The 21,252-nt window shown below is 40.3% G+C and overlaps 1 protein-coding gene across 1 annotated transcript in view; it reads right to left on the bottom strand.

The window, feature by feature from the left end:
- Positions 1–21,252, bottom strand: part of LOC117525768 (complement C3-like) — a 51,157-nt gene that overhangs the window by 12,912 nt on the left and 16,993 nt on the right. The window contains exons 11-26 of the mRNA XM_034187705.1: positions 20,598–20,713; positions 18,888–19,031; positions 17,076–17,291; positions 16,539–16,739; positions 16,277–16,432; positions 14,880–15,009; positions 13,725–13,793; positions 13,159–13,464; positions 12,415–12,664; positions 7,333–7,418; positions 6,718–6,857; positions 6,334–6,543; positions 3,181–3,241; positions 2,003–2,086; positions 1,715–1,918; positions 1,062–1,137 (exon numbers count right to left, since the gene is read on the bottom strand). Coding sequence (XP_034043596.1) covers positions 1,062–1,137; positions 1,715–1,918; positions 2,003–2,086; positions 3,181–3,241; positions 6,334–6,543; positions 6,718–6,857; positions 7,333–7,418; positions 12,415–12,664; positions 13,159–13,464; positions 13,725–13,793; positions 14,880–15,009; positions 16,277–16,432; positions 16,539–16,739; positions 17,076–17,291; positions 18,888–19,031; positions 20,598–20,713 — 2,449 coding nt within the window. The remainder of the gene's footprint in view (positions 1–1,061; positions 1,138–1,714; positions 1,919–2,002; positions 2,087–3,180; positions 3,242–6,333; positions 6,544–6,717; positions 6,858–7,332; positions 7,419–12,414; positions 12,665–13,158; positions 13,465–13,724; positions 13,794–14,879; positions 15,010–16,276; positions 16,433–16,538; positions 16,740–17,075; positions 17,292–18,887; positions 19,032–20,597; positions 20,714–21,252) is intronic.

The following is a 21,252-nucleotide window of genomic DNA, read 5'->3' on the forward strand; positions in this document are numbered from 1 at the left end:
CCAATATTCAGGATGTCTACACATGTGAGCAGGGTAACTGAGTCAAAAATTGAATTCCATACAAATGAGGGAATTATGAAAATTAAACCTTATGTTGTAATTCAACGTGATACCTGAATTTATTCAACACACTGAAATGCTCACTCAGGGGATTTGATATTTTGGATTTAGCTGAACGTTGTGAACGTCAATTTGGATATTTAAGGCAACAAAGGTGTTTAAAAAGCATGAAATTATAAAAATAAATCCTGTTATACTGGAATAAAAGCTCTTCCAAAAGCAGAACAGTATTTTCGAACCAGATTTAACAGTGGAATATAGGCTATATTCCTTTTATCCTTAAAAACCAGAGACTAAATGAGTTAGCATGCTGAGCCCAGTCACTACAGCGGCTCACTAAGCTAGCTAATTTGGCTAGCAAGCAAGTAACCAGCTGAAAAATAAATATGTTTGAAATGATTTTCAAATAAACACACAATATTACTAGTAATACACCTTCTGCTTTTAATAAACATTTTTGCAGCAAATTGTGCAGGAATGTACAAATGAAATTTATGCAGCAAATTCAGAGACCAACCGAACGAGTTAGCATGCTGAGCCCAGTCACTACAGCGGCTCATTAAGCTAGCTAGTTTGGCTAACTAGCAAGTAACCACCTTAAAAATGAACATATTGGGATCATTTTGAAAGAAACAATGTATATTACTTATATAATATGTGTAAATAATTTTTACAGTAAATTGTGTAAGAATGTGCAAATAAAATTAATGTGACAAATTTGTGACAACACTAACGACGCAATAGAGCTCTCACACATGGCTGAATTTGGCACCAAGTCTGGATGAGCAACAACTTGGCACAAACCACAGGATATAGCTTAGGGGGAACCTGGCATGCTACTCTGCATAGCTAACAATAAATCAGGTACGGTTGGTTTAACTTTTACAGGTGTTGAACAAGTTCAATATTTTTGGGAAAGCAGATGATCATGAACAAGAAATAATAAAGCTGATTATTGCCATCAGACACGTGTCAGTTAGATATGTAAAATGTAATCCTACCACGTGCTTGCGCCTTCACGCCTGTAGGGGGGGTAAGAGCCGTCACTTTTTCTGTAAGCAAGCTGGTTCTCATAGCCTAGAAAAACAAGAACAAAACAGAATGTGAAGATGAGGTGAGAGGAAGGAGTGAGATGTCTTCATTCACCGATCAATATCTAATGAGCGTATCCATCACTTATTCATCCCATTTATTGTTTCATCGATTTGCATGCTATCCTAGTAATAAAGGTTCTCTGGAAAATACTAGATATCTAGATGTAGAGCTTATAGCCATCAGTACCGTTCTGTTTGTTGTGTTAATATTTCAAATTTGACAAACTAAAGGCTGCATTAAAGATATGCTAACACTGCTAATGCTAATAGTGGTTAGCATTAGCATTTGAAGTCATGCATTAATGGTTAATGTTAGCACATGTGGTAACAGTAACTACATTTGATGCTAAAGATAATTACGATTAGTGTAACCTTATATGCAACTGTGAGCTGGTGTTAGCATGTTCTTTAATACAGTCTTCCAATAGTCAAATATAGTATATATAGTATGTATGAATGGCGATACGCTCCTCAACCGGAAATCCAGTCATTCCAAGCAATTATTCATCACTGCTCCATCTTTCTGATTGTTCGACCCCTCAGGCTCGTCTGTCTCTAACCTCGCCTGATGTATCGGAGAGCTTCGGCCTTGCGTTCCAACCCGACGCTCTCCCAGTCATCGGCCCGGTCCAGGTAGAGGGTGGCGATAAGCGGCAGAGTGATGGAGGCTAGGTTCTGCTCAACGCAACCTCCGGGCATTCGGATTAGCGCGGCAAGAGAGTTGTCACTGATGGAATTGTCTATGCTGTCCGCCAGCACATTACCTGGGGAGGAGAGAAGATTTTAACCGTTCTGTCCTTAGTCATTTTTTTTTTAAAGAACCTTCTCGCTGTTCAACAATCACCGACCTCGGACGTTGATGAATGTCTCCGGCTGGGAGTTCGGCACGATTGATTCCACTTCCACCTTCGGCATATGAACCACCTGCTTTCCTATAACAGAAGAAATCAAAGCCATGAGGTCCATCATCAGTTGTACATCTCTATGATGCAGTGGAAGATTTTCTTTAAAAAAGTGTGAAATTTCAGCTGCAGTTTGTCACATGGGGAAACCAAAGCCTCGATTTGATCTGTTTTATAGTCCTGCTCCACTCCACTCCAATATGAAGCTGCGAAAGGAGAATTCTCAGTTTCTGCCCTCAACCACAGAAGCCTATAATTCTTTTAGGGCTGTAATGGATGTCTTGGTGGCTTCCCTCACTAGTCTCCTTGGAGCATGGTCACAGTTCTTGAGAACTGCCTACTTGACACAGATAAGGAAATGAGTTCAGATGTCACATGAGTTTGCAGTTATCTTGGATCAACGGTTTCTTAGGGCAGGACGCATATATACTAAATGTGCAAACGTGACTAGTTCAGCTATGAATACAAAGAACAGAAAAGCTCTGATTACGACACACGGAGGGAATGTTGCTTCATTCTTTGCACCAGACACCATTAAGCTACTACATCTTTACATAATCAATAACGCTTGGCTTCTATATATTCATGTTTAAAATGGTGTTTTTTGGGGTTTTACTAACCCCAAAATTATGAATTTGCCTAACGTAAGGTGGAGGTCTTGCACCCTGAGTGCCCATTCTTTTCTGGGTGTGCAGTAGGTGTACGTGTTCACTAGATCCATGAACCTCATCATTCCAAAACACTTTAAACTGATTTCCTTTAGCACAGGGGTGGCCAAGTTTGGTCTTCGAGAGCCACATTCCTGACACTCTTAGTTGTCTCCCTGCTCCAACACACCTGAATCCAATGAAAGACTCGTTAGCAGACTTTTAATGAGCCTTTCAATGGATTCAGGTGTGTTGGAGCAGGGAGACAACTAAGAGTGTCAGGAATGTGGCTCTCGAGGACCAAACTTGGCCACCCCTGCTTTAGCATTTAATGTGACAAACATTCCTCAAGAAGAAACACGTATTCAAGTCAAGGAAAAGTGACAAGAAAACATATATACTATCACAGAAAGACCAATTTTAACAACAAAAGAAGAAAGAATTCAGTCTTATATCTGCCCTGAAGCATCTCATTACCTCCTGAAGCTGAAGGATTCAACACTGCACTCCAAACTTTGGTCTTCTGGACTCCATCCATCTGGTTGGAGCAAAAAAACTGAATTACCTCATTTTCTGCAAAAAAAAATATTGCTCTCATTGTAAGACAGAGGACTGAAATAGGATCCGGCACTTGTGGGTCTGCAGGATGTCCCACATGCACAAAGTTACAGTGTGTTGACCCCCAACATGCTTTCAAATAATCTAAACAAATATGCATGTCCTCTGGAAAAATGTCTGACAAATAAACAACACGGGAATGATATTTTCTGAAATATAAGTACCATTTTTGTCGTTGGTTTATTTCATTATTTTAACTAGTTTGAGTGGTACTTCGACTTATACCAGAGTGCGACTTATATACTGAAAAATCACACATTCATTGTCAATAATAACTATTTCTATAGGGATTTCTCATGAATCAAAGCACTAACAAAATTAAATTCCAATAATGAATAAGAATAAACTCCAATTACAAAAAGTACATTGCAACAATGCACAAAATCCCAAATTAAAGAGCTGATAAACATTTAAATGGACTCATGTTTTTATTGCAGTGTTTCCAAAGCTGTGGGCCAGCAATCCGTGTCCATCTGATGGCAATAACATCCAATATTTTGTCCAGTGTATGTTTATTTGTCCATCTTGGTAATTTTTGGAATTCCATAGTATGTTAAAGGTTATAGTGCCACTGGTTTGTTGTTGTTGTCATTTTTTAAAGATTTACAGTGAAGAAAATAAGTATTTGAACACCCTGTGATTTTGCAAGTTCTCCCACTTAGAAATCATGGAGGCGTCTGAAATTTTCATCTTAGGTGCATGTCCACTGTGAGAGACATAATCAAAAAAAAAAAAAAAAAAAATCCGGAAATCACAATGTATGATTTTTTTTAAATAATTTATTTGTATGTTACGGCTGCAAATACATACTTGAACACCTACTAACCAGCAAGAATTCTGTCTCACACAGACCTGTTAATTTTTCTTTAAGAAGCCCTCTTATTCTGCACTCTTTACCTGTATTAATTGCACCTGTTTGAACTTGTTACCTGTATAAAAGACACCTCTTCACACACTCAATCAATCACACTCCAACCTGTCCACCATAGCCAAGACCAAAGAGCTGTCTAAGGGCACCAGGGACAAAACTGTACACCTGCACAAGGCTGGGATGGACTACAGGACAACAGACAAACAGCTTGGTAGAAGACAACAACTGTTATGATTATTTATTAGAAAGTGGAAGAAACACAAGATGACTGTCAATCTCCCTCGGTCTGGGATTCCATGCAAGATCTCACTTTGTGGGGTAAGGATGATTCTGAGAAAGCTCAGAACTACACAGGAGGACCTGGTCAATGACCTGAAGAGCGCTGGGACCACAGTCACAAAGATTACATTAGTAACACATGATGCTGTCATGGTTTAAAATCCTGCAGGGCAGCAAGGTCCCCCTACTCAAGCCAGCACATGTCCAGGCACGTTTGAAGTTCACCAGTGACCATCTGGATGATCCAGAGGAGGCATGGGAGAAGGTCATGTGGTCAGATGAGACCAGAATAGAGCTTTTTGGATTCAACTCCACTTACCATGTTTAGAGGATGAGAACAACCCCAAGAAAACCATCCCAACCATGAAGCATGGGGGTGGAAACATCATACTCTGGGGTGCTCTTCTGCAAAGGGGACAGGACAACTGCACCGTATTGAAGGGAGGATGGATGAGATCATGTATTGTGAGATTTTGGCAAACAACCTCCTTCCCTCAGTAAGAGCATTGAAGATGGGTCATGGCTGGATCTTCCAGCATGACAATGACCCCAAACACACAGCCAAGGCAACTAAGGAGGGGCTCTGTAAGAAGCATTTCAAGGTCCTGGAGTGGCCTGACCAGTCTCCAGACCTGAACTCAATAGAAACTCTTTGGAGGGAGCTGAAACTCCAAACCTGAAAGATCTAGAGAAGATCTGTACAGAGGAGTGGACCAAAATCCCTGTTGCAGTGTGTGAAAACCTGGTGAAAAACTACAGGAAACGTTTGACCTCTGTAATTACAAACAAATTCTATTGTACCAAATATTAACACTGATTTTCACAGATGTTAAAATACATATTTGCAGCAGTAACATACAAATAAATTATTTAAAAAAATCATACATTGTGATTTCCGGATTTGTTTTTTTTTTTAGATTATGTCTCTCACAGTGGACATGCACCTAAGATGAAAATTTCAGACCCCTCCATGATTTCTAAGTGGGAGATATTGCAAAATCGCAGGGTGTTCAAATACTTATTTTCCTCACTAAGTCATGAAAAGAATTTTCTTTGGCACCACTATAATTTTACTCCATAGCATTTAGATAAGGGATTCATAATATAATATTGCCAATATGATGAAAATTCATGATGTCTGGAAACAATTTAGAATTTCAAACCCTGAGGGGGAGAAATTCAAGGGATCAGATGCTTTGGCCAACATTCAGTAGATTTGGAAGTTATTTACTGTACAAGAAATCTTATGGATGTTAATGTTAGTCTGCATGACGGCGATGAAGAAAAAGACAATATTCGCTGTGGAATTTCCTGTCAGACAATTATGTTCTCTTCATTAAAATGAGCTGAATTTTTGCAACATGTTACAAAAATAAACCTACATCATAATGCTTGTGTTTTGGAAGAAACTACATTTTCTCAGTTTTGTGAAATTTGAAAGGCCCTATAGCTTTAAGTAACAGCACATGCTGTGGTGTGCACATGTTCTGCACTGAGTATTCTTTCATTGTTAAAGTCGTCTCAGGGAAATACTGTGTTAAAAAGTGAGTTCCACATAGAGAAAAAAGGCATGACTTAATAGTATATGGTTTTACCTCGTCACAGTGTGACTTATACTCCAAATTGACTTATAGGCCAGAAAAAAAAAAACAGGAAATGGACTGCATTTACTTTGTGCTTTTAATGTTCAAAATGCTTTAAGGTGATGCCACACATTCACCAATTCACACACACTTGCTACCATGCAAGGCGCTCAACTGTACTATTTCAGAATTAAGGCCTTTGCAAACGTTCTCTTAGTGATGCTTCCCGGTTTGATGGGGACTTGGACCGGCTGAAGGAGATGTCTTTCAGTGACTCACCACCACTCGTAGATGTTTCTGGACACGGTCTCCTCCCATCATGTCCCTGCCGACCACCACCACTTCCAAAGGCAGTTTCCCGACCACCAGAGGCACAATGGTATACAGCACCACCTTTGAGGACCCGGCGGGAAGCGACAATTCCTGAGTGTTTCTGTCCTTGAAGGCGACGCTGCACATTCCTTCCGTCTTCATCAGCACCACCCTCACCTGAGCCAAAGACCAACCACAGAAGAACCAGTAATGACATACAGAGAGAAAAGCCCAGCAACCTTCAAAACGTTCAAAAACATTACAGCCAAAGTTTAATTTTAATCAATGACGATGGTCCCATTGGGAATCATTTCTACAGTTACTTTGAGTTCATTCGAGTTGCTTTCTTACGTGCAGGTTTTCGTAGCCGTAGTTATGAATCACGGCTTTAATCTCAACTTGTTCGTTCCTCGCCACTGAATACGGGAGTTTCAAGTCCACAAAGAACTGTTTCCATGTTCTGATGTTGTACGGCTCGGCAACGCAGAAACCTGAAACCGTTTTCACAGAGGGTTAATCTCCACCTCAGAGGTGCTGCTGTCGGCACGGTCTGACTGTTAGCACAATTACGTAAAAAGATTTCAGCTGGTTGTGATGGAACTTGGTGGAACGGACAATCTTATGAAAAGGAAGAACCATGAAATCTGGCTGCTGACTGGGATCGAGATGTGGATTTTGGATGCTTTTTTATTATTTGCATTGAGAAATGAAGAAGTTGTTGTCGTTTTAACCACTTCATTAAAAACAAACAAATCGACAGATATTGATAAAACATGTTGGTCAAAAGTGCAAAAGTGAAATTTTGTTCATTTTAACGCCACAAAGTCCTCAAGCATTTTGACAAGTTAGGTTTTTTCTTTGCCAATTTTACTGGGTAAAAGTTTTAGTTGTCAGTGTGAATTGATACTAAATGATCCATAAACACAGACACGCGTTATATTATCACACATTTACCCCCCTGTGTACCTGTGTTAGGTGATGCGCTGACGGCCAGAATGCTCCACTCCGTGATGCTGTCAGGAATCGGTTTACTCAATGTTGTAGATGCCAACCTGTTGATCATATTCAAGTCAGTCAGTATCACTCTAATCAATCAATCAATCAATGAAAAAAACAAACTCAATCCTCTAGTGCTGCCAAACTGTATAATATGTAGTTTGTGTTTATGTTTGTCACCGTCGTTGTGTAGAGATTACGGTTTAATCAATGACATTTGAGCTCATACCAGCCCAGTCTGTTCATTTCCAAAACCAACTTTTTTAATCAGATCACACACACTGTAGGAGAAGAAGCAACTTTTTGAAATCCAGATGGCTAAACTCAGGGTGGGAAGTTCAGATTTGGTCTCAAACCTGTAAATTTGGGGGCAGATCTTCAGATAGAAGTGGAGTTAAGAATCAAAAAAGCTGTCTTTTTTATTTTTAATTAGACAATCACTAATCTAAATGTAAACAACAACAATATTATTCCATGAATGAACTATAAACAGATGTTGGAATCTGTTCAAAGTCACTGGAAGAAAGCACGTCAGCTGAAATATATCCATATTTGTAGGTTTAATGACATCAATTTTGCAAAAGTAGCTGAAAATGTACAAAATCTTATATCTCAAAATGAACAGACTGCAATATTTAAAAGTTTCTAAATTATAAATGGGCAAACTGGAGTAAATGAACAAAGCTGATTTTCATTATATTGGATGAAAACAGAGTTTGTTCTGAAGAAAACACCAGTATAGTATTTGTAGAATGGATTTGTACAAAGTACACACTTTGTACTGAATTAAAAAAGAATAATTAATATGACACATTCTGGGTTTTGGGGTCAGTATGCACTGCAGCAGGTGCTGCTCTAGTTTTATTGACTGCTTTCACTTTCTTCCTTTTTTTATTTTTAATGTTGTGTATCAAACTTCACTTTAGAAGTGTGTGCATTTCAGAAGATAACTTGTCAAAGATTAACTTGGTGACAAGTACCGACACGTACAGGAACCTGCACCACGAGCACTGCATCAGTGAGTCTGACCAGATCATTCTGAGTAGCTCATCTGTCAATCATTATCACTAATCAAACACAACATGATGCAACTCAGAAAACCGTGTTTGTTCCACGTGATGAAACCAGGTTTGAGACTTTGGAACAGCTTTACTTTGTCTATTTATCCCTTATAAGCAGTGCCTTAATAAAACTGTTTGCACTGATAAATACTGTGAATAATTAATAAATGCATCAGTCTGCAAAGCAATCTGACGCTCCCGGGGGGGGGGGGGGGGCTAAACCTTTTCAGTCAACTTCCATAAAACCTGACTGAATGAATGATCCATCTCACCAGGAAGAAGGAAAAAATATTCTTCTCCAGTTTTCTTTTAATTCCAAGATGTGCCATTTTGAAGCGTTGCTGTCGGTTTGGCAAAAACAAACAGAACACGCTCATCTAAAAAGATCAGCCAAACAAATCCAAACACACACGTTCATCAATTTTTTTGTCCGCTCTGGGTGAGGATGTAGATCAGTGAATCCCACATTCTGACTGCGATAATCAAGTTGTCGTAACAAACAGGGCTTTGTTTGGTATGTCGGTGCGTGATAAGATCAGCTGATACAAACATCAGTATTCACTGTTGGAAATTGTGTCATCACACAGTTTGGCCAGCAGAAGGTGCTCTGTCTGAATTGTTTACAATGCTGTCAAGCATGGCTGTGGCCCCCATCGCCTCTTGGTCACATTAGCTACAAATGATGACGATATGCAGTTGGCTTTGTCGCGTGACGCCCACTCTGATTGTAAATGATCAGCAAGTCGTCACTTTGCCTCTGTGGCTTGGAGCTAATATGACCGTAGCTTGACGTAAACTGTCCAACTGCCATTCATTTTCCATGAGAGTGGAGGTTTTACAGAAAAAAGGGCCTCCAGCCAGGGGGAGCCAAAAGACACGAGGAGTGTATTTTATGCAACTGTTGAGTGATGTGACACAGAAACTGCGCATCTCAAAAAAAAAAATTAGACACACACACACACACACACACACACACACACACACACACACACACACGTATATAGTGAGGCAAATAAGTATTTGATCCACTGTCGATTTTGCAAGTTTTCTCACCTACAGAGAATTGAGAGGTCTGTCATTTTTAGCGTAGACTTCAACTATGAGACAGAATCTAAAAAATAATTCAGAAAATTACATTGAATAATTTTTAAATAATTAATTTGCATTTTATTGCATGAAATATGTATTTGATACAATAGAACATTTGTTTGCAATTACAGAAGTCAGACGTTTCCTGCAGTTCTTGACCAAGTTTGCACACTGCAGCAGGGATTTTGGTCCACTCCTCCATACAGATCTTCTCCAGATATTTCAGGTTTGGAGTTTCAGCTCTCTCCAAATACTTTCTGTTGAGTTCAGGTCTGGAGACTGGCCAGGCCACTCCAGGACCTTGAAATGCTTCTTACGGAGCCCCTCCTTAGTTGCCCTGTGTGTTTGGGGTCATTCTCATGCTGGAAGACCCAGCCATGACCCATCTTCAATGCTCTTACTGAGGGAAGGAGGTTGTTTGACAAAATTTTGTCAGACAGCTCTTTGGTCTTGGCCATGATGGACAGGTTGAAGTGTGATTGATTGAGTGTCTGAAAAGGTGCCTTTTATACAGGTAACGAATTCAAACAGGTACAATTAATACAAGTGAAGAGTGCAGAATAGGAGGGCTTCTTAAGGAAACTAACAGCTCTGTGAGAGACAGAATTCTTAGTGGTTGGTAGGTCATCAAATACTTATTTCAACCTGCTCTCTATTCTCACTACAAATCACAATGTCATCTGCAAACATCATAGTCCATGGAGACTCCTGTCTGATGTCATGTGTGAACCTGTCCATCACCATTGAGAACAAGAAAGGACTCAGAGCTGATCCTTGGTGTAATTCCACCTCCACCTTGAATGAATCTATTATTCCTACTGTGCATCTTCCCACTGTCACACTGTCCTTGGACATGTCTTGCACTACCCTCAAATACTTCTCTGCCACTCCAGACTTCCTCATACAATACCACAACTCTTCTCTTGGCACCCTGTCATGAGCTTTCTTTAAATCCATAAACACACAATGTAACTCCTTCTGGCCTTCTCTATACTTCATCAGCATTCTCAGAGCAAACATTGCATCTGTAGTGCTCTCTCTCAGCATGAAACCATATTGCTGCTCACAGATCTTCAGATGTTGTCCAAGCCTAGCTTCTACAGGGTATTTTAGCAGTGCATTATATTTAAAATTTTGTTTGAAAAAAGGAAAAAAAAAAAAAAAAAAAAATATATATATATATATATATACACTCAACAAAAATATAAATGCAACACTTTTGGTTTTGCTCCCATTTTGTATGAGATGAACTCAAAGATCTACAACTTTTTCCACATACACAATATCACCATTTCCCTCAAATATTGTTCACAAACCAGTCTAAATCTGTGACAGTGAGCACTTCTCCTTTGCTGAGATAATCCATCACACCTCACAGGTGTGCCATATCAAGATGCTGATTAGACACCAAGATTAGTGCACAGGTGTGCCTTAGACTGCCCACAATAAAAGGCCACTCTGAAAGGTGCAGTTTTATCACACAGCACAATGCCACAGATGTCGTAAGATTTGAGGGAGTGTGCAATTGGCATGCTGACAGCAGGAATGTCAACCAGAGCTGTTGCTTGTGTATTGAATGTTCATTTCTCCACCATAAGCCATCTCCAAAGGCGTTTCAGAGAATTTGGCAGCACATCCAACCAGCCTCACAACCGCAGACCACGTGTAACCACACCAGCCCAGGACCTCCACATCCAGCATGTTCACCTCCAAGATCGTCTGAGACCAGCCACTCGGACAGCTGCTGAAACAATCAGTTTGCATAACCAAAGAATTTCTGCACAAACTGTCAGAAACCATCTCAGGGAAGCTCATCTGCATGCTCGTCATCCTCATCGGGGTCTCGACCTGACTCCAGTTCGTCGTCGTAACCGACTTGAGTGGGCAAATGCTCACATTCACTGGCGTTTGACATGCTGGAGAGGTGTTCTCTTCACGGATGAATCCCGGTTCACACTGTCCAGGGCAGATGGCAGACAGCGTGTGTGGTGTCGTGTGGGTGAGCGGTTTTCTGATGTCAATGTTGTGGATCGAGTGGCCCATGGTGGTGGTGGGGTTATGGTATGGGCAGGCGCCTGTTATGGACGAAGAACACAGGTGCATTTTATTGATGGCATTTTGAATGCACAGAGATACCGTGATGAGATCCTGAGGCCCATTGTTGTGCCATACATCCAAGAACATCACCTCATGTTGCAGCAGGATAATGCACGGCCCCATGTTGCAAGGATCTGTACACAATTCTTGGAAGGTGAAAATGTCCCAGTTCTTGCATGGCCGGCATACTCACCAGACATGTCACCCATTGAGCATGTTTGGGATGCTCTGGATCGGCGTATACGACAGCGTGTACCAGTTCCTGCCAATATCCAGCAACTTTGCACAGCCATTGAAGAGGAGTGGACCAACATTCCACAGGCCACAATTGACAACCTGATCAACTCTATGCGAAGGAGATGTGTTGCACTGCATGAGGCAAATGGTGGTCACATCAGATACTGACTGGTATCCCCCCCCAATAAAACAAAACTGCACCTTTCAGAGTGGCCTTTTATTGTGGACAGTCTAAGGCACACCTGTGCACTAATCATGGTGTCTAATCAGCATCTTGATATGGCACACCTGTGAGGTGGGATGGATTATCTCAGCAAAGGAGAAGTGCTCACTGTCACAGATTTAGACTGGTTTGTGAACAATATTTGAGGGAAATGGTGATATTGTGTATGTGGAAAAAGTTTTAGATCTTTGAGTTCATCTCACACAAAATGGGAGCAAAACCAAAAGTGTTGCGTTTATATTTTTGTTGAGTGTATATATATATATATATATATATATATATATATATATATATATATATATATTGAAAGACATAATCTCTACTCAGCTGTAATCTGTTACTCACCCGTCGCTGCCGTCGGACTCACTGGGCAGGTCAACGGGGATCCACAACCAAGACTCATAGAACTTGTCACGCAGATACACCTGAGACTCATCCATGTACTCCCACTCTTCCTCTTCCTCCTCTTCTTCCTCCTCCTCCACCTCTGCTCCTCCCCCGTTACGCCGTGAGTAGAACACTGTTTCATCTTCTGTCTTTTTGTTTGCACTTGTGAAGGAAAAGTGGCTGTTTTTTCGCCTTACCACACCAAAATCTAGGCAAAAGAATTCATATACTTGGTTAAGGATGCTGGAGACTCGATCTGACCTGCACACAAGTCACAAATTTTATTGAAACCTGTGCCACTGATGGGCACACTTTGGCTAATCAGATAACAGATTAGATAAGATCACTTTTTCTTTTGTGGATTAGCTTTTCCGCTAACTTTCAAAAACCATTAGATTAGATAGAATTTCATTAATTCCTCTGGGAAACTGAGGTTCCAGCAGCATCGAATATCAGCACACATTAGCTTCCACCAAATTTAGTTCTGCTAACTTTCAGTCAGCTAATGTTTCTTAAAATAAAGTTTAATGGTTAAAGACATTTGTAAACTCTAAAATAAAAAAAAAGTGATGCAAATTGTGGGTTGAGCCAATTGGATGAATACATTTTAACCATTTTGACTGTGTTGAATACTTTGTCGCTAAAGTCAAGGTCAAACAAGGTCAACGTTCTTTGCATTCTATGACATATGATTTATGTTACCCTGTAACATGATAACAATTCTGCAATTACCAAACCTACGCCTCGACAGAGGTATTCGCATGGGGATAATGGAAGGCCTGATTGCACTGGTGGTGTAAGCAGCTGTGGTGGTGGTCGGCGGTGTAGTGGGCATGTCGGTCTCGAACACTTCACCCCGGAGGCTTGCACAACAATAGCGGAATGCCCGGATGCACTCCCAGCCCTCGGTGATGTAGAGGGAGCGCCGAGTGCAGGAGTACGGCATCGGGATGTGTCTCAGTCCGTCGTTACAGCAGCGGCGCAGCTGCTTCTCCTTGTAATGACTCGCTGGGGGAGGGTAGGGGGCAGCAGAGAGCATCATCACACAAACTTAGCACAAAGGTAGCAGCGCAAATCAAAGTCACATGATCTGTGCAGTCAATCAGATTTTTTTTTTTTCAACCATCTGGAACTTGGGCATCTATGCCCCCCCCACACACACACACACACACACTAGGTTCACAAAAGAAACATAAAGGAAGAAAACAATATAATCCCTGCAGTCAGGACAGAGTACTGCAACCAAATCTTCAGCAACAGACACCCACCCAGTTGGGCTTTACGCTGTAACAGTTCAGCAGAGCGCCTCCTTCTGGCACTACCTGGACATCGCAGTGCTGTAAAACACGATAGACGTCATCTAATTATCTTAAACAAAAACACAGTAAGTTTGAACAATAAAACATATTTTTCAAAACTACATTTGGACTGAAGTGTTAAATATGGCGTGCAGAAATAAAAAATAAAGATGGTGGAAAAATTATTATTATTATTATTATTATTATTATTTTCCTTATTTTAACATTGTGACCATGAGCTTTTTTGGGGACATTCCATTGGTATACTTGTATAAATAAGTTAATGTACTTATTTTATTCATGTCAATGTGCTACAGTATTTTAACAAACATCTTGGCTCATAGTCCAGACAGTTAAACAGTGTCAGCAATCCATGTTTGAAATTTGGAAATCACGAGATTTCTTTAGGACAAAAGAAATATACATTTTTTTTTTGTGGGTCATCATTAAAACTCTGGCTCTACAGTCAGGGTCCATAAGTATTTGAACAGTGAGCTTTTACATAATTTTTCATCTGTACACCACCACAGTGGAGTTGAAATTAGTGCAAGAAGGAGACAAGTGAGGGAAGCCACCAAGACACCCAGACAACCCTGAAGGAGTTGTAGGTTAATTGTGGCTGTGATTGGTGAAACGTTACATAGATCAGTTTGTGTCTGTTGCTTCACCAGTGACACAACATCATGGTAAAGTGGAACAGAGAAGGATTTTCATCCAATCACAGATCTAATCTAGGTTCAAGTCTCACATGTGCTTTTTGGAAAACGGTAGCTGATATTTCACATCATCTTTTCAAGAAACCTCTTGTTTGTGCCACTGCATCACTCTGGATAACTAGAACTGGATGCACAATTTCTCCACTCACAGCCACAGCAACAATAACAGATTTGTCTGGGTGTCTTGGTGGCTTCCCTCGCTTGCAAAATACCCTCACAAATACTTTTGGACAGTGACTCAGTTTTTAGTGATTTACTGATCATAATTTTGTGAAATGTTTTGAATTGGTGGTGTCCACAGACAAAAATATGATCAACAAATAAATAAAAATTGAGTCCCTGTGCAAATACTTTTGAACTATATGTGGCTGATATTCATTCAAACATTAGAGCTGCAATTTTGTGGCACCGTGTCGATTTTGGGTTCTGACGCCGCCGCTGGAGGAGAACAGGAGTCCTGCATCTGTGAAGACAGCGATGGCGTTGCGACCTCCACCTCGCGTGCAGCCTATGTCTCCGTGCTCCACCACGTCCCAAATCTGAACCAAACAAGAGGTCAGAGGTCACACATACATCGGATGGTCTGTGTGTGTGTGTGTAAACAAAATATCTGCAAATAATAACTCATTCATTAATTTTCTGGCACTTTTCCGGGTCCAGGTCGCACCAAACTTGGTGAGGGCATTACTTGGTTTAAATAAAAAGTTTACCATAATATCTCCACTACAAGCTGGATATTCGATGGAAAGCTCCCATTGATCACTAAAACATTTCTGATAGATTGATATTACTGACTTCATGATGATGTCACAAAGAAGTTAAAATATGAAGTCATACACACAGTGCAGACTATGACTTGGCTCTCGGGTGCATTTTATTTATTGCTTTTATTTCAATCTTACACTGAAAAAGAAAATACTTGAACCAACTTAACTGAATTGTGTTAAACAGAAACACCTGAATGAATTGAGTTCTTTGGAATTAAGTTAACAAGTTAGATGAACACGTGTTCATCTAGCTTGTTCTTTTCAAAGGACTTAATTAATTTAGGTGTTACCAATTGACACAATTCAATTACGCTGGTTCTTTTTTCAGTGTAGTCTAAAATTTGAGGATTCAGTCCAGCAATGATTTATTTGTTTGTTTGTTTGTTTGTTTTTCAGCTACAGTTTGGTCAGGAAAAAAAGCTTCTGTCTGACTGATGAATGTTACACTTTTAGGGAAAAAAATTAAACATTTTACACTTTAATACTTTATGCATGTGACTGAAGATGAATAAAGTTACAGTGACTTTGTAAGTTTACTCGACATAAAAACAAGAGTGACATTTTTTTTAAGTTGAATAAACTCAAAAATCTCTGTGCAGCCAGTCGCCTTGAGTTTTTTTTATTATTATTTATTTTTAAACATCACCGTAAAACAATTTTAAACACTAGTATTTGTTTTTTGTTACTATATTGTTTCCATTGCAAGAATGGAAAATATTCATTATTTGTTTTATATGACACCAGAATAGATCAGCAGCATTTTATTTATTTTGCTGATATTTTACTTTAAATCAGAGATGAATGAATGAATGAATAATGGATACGTGCAATAGTGCAAAGCAAATGGGAAAAATGCACAATGGTGTCATATAGCACAGTACAATATACTTTAAAAATACATTTCTTGAACATTTGCATTCTTTAATTATTTCCCGTATCCACCCACAAATGTTAAAGTTGTCTGTTTGAATAACTCCTTGAATCTGATTTGAGTTTGAGGTGGGGTGATTCTCTGACAGGGTCCAGGTGGAGCACACACCTTCCTCTGCGTGAGTCTGTCCTTGTTGAGAAGATACACCGCGTTGTCCACAGCCACCAGGTGGACCTGTGACCCCGGGTCACCTCTGACCTTGAAATTAAAGCTTTTCCCTGGCTGGTAGTTTCGATGTATGCCGTCCACTGGCCTGACGGTCAGCTGCAGAAGACAGGGAGAGGGAATGTACAAAACTTTGAGTTGGTGAGAAGGTCATTGGATCACATGGGTTGAAGCAAAACATCAAATCTTCTGACTGAACACTCACCCCTCCCACACAGGAATCTGCCACGTCCACCCAGATGGAGTCAGACACGACCTCAGGCTGGTTCTGCCAGGGAATGGTGTAGAACGCCACAAAACGGAAGGACGGCATCATGTCCGAGGTGACTGTCAACCCAACGCTGGTCAAGACCTGCCCGCTCACATCCACCCGCTGAGCCTCAATGATTCTACCTTTGCTGAGAACCTGAGAGAAGATGTTATCTGGTGTTTGTGTTGTCATAAGGTGAGAATGATTTGGAGCTCTGATTCTTAAACTACAGTAACTTAATGATTAGTTTTCAAGAAACGAGAAACATCCAATCTGATCCAGAATCCTGATCCTGAATCCGACCAATGTAACGTTCTCCTCTCCCTGACTTGACTTATTATTGCACAAAGTTTCCTGGAGATCAGCTGAATGTATTTTGAGTAACCCTGCTGTCAGGGCAGTGATCACATGACCTCCAAAATGGCAGGAAAAATAAATGCAGCAGTTGTTGGAAAACAGAATATTTGGTTTCCTGTGGTGTATCCTTCTTACCAGGTAGGTGATGTCTTTGACGTGCTTTCGGTAAGTTGCGTCTGCGACGCTGACCGTCAGTTTCAGTGACAGTCTTTCACCAAGAGACACCTTGTTGGTCCCTATCGAGATATACAGGAAGTTTTGAAATTCAAAGCTGTAGGTGTTGTGCGGGAGAATGGTCGCCTTATGTTTGGCCTGCTGCTCCGGCCTCAGACCGGCCTGTGCGGTCACAGCCTAAGACAGGATGGGGAGAAACATTAATTAGTGTTAATGATTTGGTCATCAGCCCAAACATGAAAGTCAAGAACTTTCCAAGGGCACCAAAACTTTTTAAGGGCAAATTTTGGAAAATGTGTGTAAAAGGACACAAAGACACAGCAACTTTTTTTGTTTTAAAGCTTTAACTTTTTAATCAAATCAAATATTTTCAATGCAAAGACAGAAAAATCAATCTGGAAAAGCTTTAAATATAAAAAAATTGTTAAATTCCCACTTTTATTTCTAGATTTTATAACTCCATGTGGCTTGAGGTTTAGAAGTAATTTTAAAATTGAACAACTGGGCTGTTTTAACACAAGATCCATAATGTGATAATAAAACAGGAGTTCCCCACATTTGCACGTGTGGACGTGCGCAGACAATCCAACATGGCTGACAATATTTTTTTATCCACCCTGCTCAGAGTGCCGGGTGGATAAAAGTGCCGCTGCTATTTTGGCGTTGTGGGATAGCTCGCCCACAGATTGAGCTCGCCGGACTACTTTCACCTGACCCAGTTTCCAGTTGTTTGAAAAATGGCGCTGAAGTTGCCGACATAAGAAGATGCTGGTGGATGAGTACGAGTATTGACTTACGATCATTTAGGCGTAAAAACACGAGATACACAAGTTCTTGTGCCAAATATACTCCTGATGTTTGTGTTACCCACGAAAACGCACCATCATCGCAGGTCTGGGAACTACTTTTTACTCAGGAATTCATCAAGTTTGTCAGCCGCAGGTGCGTATTAACACAGAATATACAAAAACTGTAGTTGTTCGACCAAAACGAGAGCATCCACTTTTAGCTTTCCATAAGCTCCTGCCGCGTGTGAGAGTGTCTGTTTTATTGCTAACTGGGTGTTGAAGTGTCCACCGGGTGCCAGTGTTTATTTTTATTTGCAGAAACCACAGAAGAAATCCACAAAAAATGAAAAAAACAAAACATTTTTACCATACATATAACGCATTCAATGTTACATGCACAATTTAGGTTAATAACAAACGTGTTAACACTGCCGCCATATTAGGAAGGTACAAAAGCACCTGTGAATGAATTTAATTTAAATTCATCTCCTTCCCCTAATTTTTTTTAAATATTTACTTTAACCAAAAGTAAAAACACGCTGGTTAAGGATGAATTATAATTATAGAATTATTATAAATAAAGCAGTGATTATCAATAAAAAAAAAAATGCATCAGCATGTAGCTGTTGTTCTTCTGCTTGGATTCATTTTTTTTTTTGGTTAATTTCTTTTAACCCAAGTCAAGGAAACGCATGATACCATAAGGCATGCAGACAGCTCCTGCTAATGTTGGGTTCAGTAAATAAACTAGAGTAAGCGATTAATTGTATTTTTTGACATGCTGAATGCAGAGTTTGTTGCTGGGATTTGGGCGGGGTGCATGCCGTCACCAGACTTACATTTAGTAGATGTTTTCAGGATTAAAAAACTAATGAACACAGTTACACATGTTCATGTTCGCTGCTCGCTCACGACACTAGACCCACTCCTGAGTGTATGCAGACACAACAGCGTGTGGACAAACAGCTGTTCTGGGCTTACGAACATTGATGACGTGAGAGCGGTGACCCTTGGGCATGTTAATGGTGGCTCTGGTGGTACCGGAGCTGACAACCAAGGGCGCATCCAGCAGATCCAGCTTGACCGGGACATTACGAGCCGGGGAACCGTCGTGGTAAGTCACCTGAACCTGGACAGTTAGCAGAGAAATTCTCTGAGTTAATTAGTTAATTACAGCAAAGTAAAAGAAGCCGTTTTCATACTTAGTCAAAACGAAACAATGCGACGGCGCTGAGTCGGCAGCAACAACAGTAGATCAGAGAACTTTAGAACATTTGAAGGGACTAAGTTTAACACTGTGCTGCAGTGCTCATACTGTGAATGCCAAAACAGCCGTCAGACTGAAAAGTACATCCACTAGGGGGCAGATAATCCCAGGCTAAAATGGGAATACGTACCTCCCATGAGAACTTTTGTATGGCATAAATTTGTGAACATAACATCAGTGGCATAGCAGATAGCGGCACTTTCTGAAATTGTTATTATTTGATCAGAATTCTGATGGAGACCGAACAGAACTTCACATCCTGTTTTGATAAAAGTCAGTGTGCAAACATCTGCTGAGCGGCTTAATTTCCAAGACGTTTTCGGAAAGAAAATGTATTAGTTGTTGAACAATCCTTTTAACAAACCAACAAGCAGACAAAAATGGGAACATTAAGTTGTCAGCAGAGGTAAATATCACAACTAGAACCAGACTCCAGTCTCATCCTTACTATCCTTATCCGTCCTTATCCGTCCTTACATGGACTGAATTAACTGAGTTTATATAGCTCTTTAATGGTCAAAGTGCTTTACAATGATGCTTCACACTCACGCTGATGTCAGGGTGCTGCCATGAAAAGCGCTCACTACACATCAGGAGCAACTTGGGGATTAAGGACCTTGCAGAAGGGCCTTGAATAATTTTCATGTCTGACGAGGATTTGAACCACTTGACCACCTCCTCCCCCCAATCCATACCAGGAGACCAGCACAGATGGTGAACACCTACACTTTGCTAGGAAAAGTACTGCAGAGGCAGGATGTGGATCATAAAAAGAAGAGAGGATGGAGTAAAAACCAGTCTCCTGGAACCTCTGATGGGATTCAAACTGACAAGGCTGAAGGGAGACTGATCTAAATCCACCCCAGGACTGTATGGGCTTGTCCCGGCAAAGAAACTAATGCTGGAGAAATGTAAACGTGGATTTGTGAATTCTACAAGTAAACATGGACAAACTAACAAACATCTAATCATCTGTAATCATGCTAGAGGAGGTCCAGATCCTGCCCAGACTCCAGCCTATCCAGCAGGACATGTTCATGGGATATGACATCGGCAAAACAAAGTGACTGTTCTGGTCAATTTAGTGCATCAACGTTAACTACCATCCAATCAGTTGATCCTCATTATGTGCTTTCCTGATGTGTTGAGTTATAATATGACAACATTGATTGTTTTTGAGTTATTGCCTACACAAACTGAGATGCAGAACTCATTCATCCACTCATACATATTTTTGCAAAGTCAGGCTGAAGTTATTACCAGCACAGGGAAAATTAAATAAAAGCAAGTTAAAAACTTCAGTCTACTTCAGACAAATACTGACGATGATAAAGGCCTTGTTCATTATTTGAGAAAAAAAATGTATCCAGTTGTACAGTTTAGGAAAAATGCCGTCAACAGAACACAAACACAAATGAGTGTCCTTACTGTGAAGTCGAACGGGAGGCCCGGCTTAAAATACTTTGGAAGGTCTTTGAAGGATAACACGAAGGGAGACTCCACAATCTTAATGCCAGTTTTCTCCACTTCAACCAGGTCACTGCCTGTGCCGGAGATCAGGGAGCAAAATAAATAAATAAATAAATAAAAATAAAAAACCTCCTCAGGGTAAAATTAACTGTAAATATAGCTACAGTGAACACTTACTAAAATTATCAATACATGTCACACAGTCTTAAATAACAGAAAACAATACAACAAAATACACATACATGGATACCCACCACCAGGGACCACGTTGTAATTACATGTACTGACCACTTGGTGTTGCCAAAACACTGACTTGACTAATTGTCTGTATATGTACTACTATAAGCAACAGCTTTGTTGAGTCCTAAAGTTCTTGAAATGGAGCAGTATCTCCACCTGGTGGACACTTCATGCAGGTACAGTAGAATCTCACCAAGAGCTCTAGTTCAACTGGATTATTTTAATTTAATTTAGCCTTTATTTAAGCAGGTTGGTGGAAGTGTGCACAGTGCATTAAGATGAAAATATAAAACAGAGTTTGGACATAATGAAGTAAAAGTTTTAAAAGATGTCCTGGATGGGACACATAATGTTGTAAACAGAATTCTAACAG

The sequence above is a fragment of the Thalassophryne amazonica genome, chromosome 15 (genome assembly GCF_902500255.1).
Source record: "Thalassophryne amazonica chromosome 15, fThaAma1.1, whole genome shotgun sequence".
NCBI lineage: Eukaryota > Metazoa > Chordata > Actinopteri > Batrachoidiformes > Batrachoididae > Thalassophryne > Thalassophryne amazonica.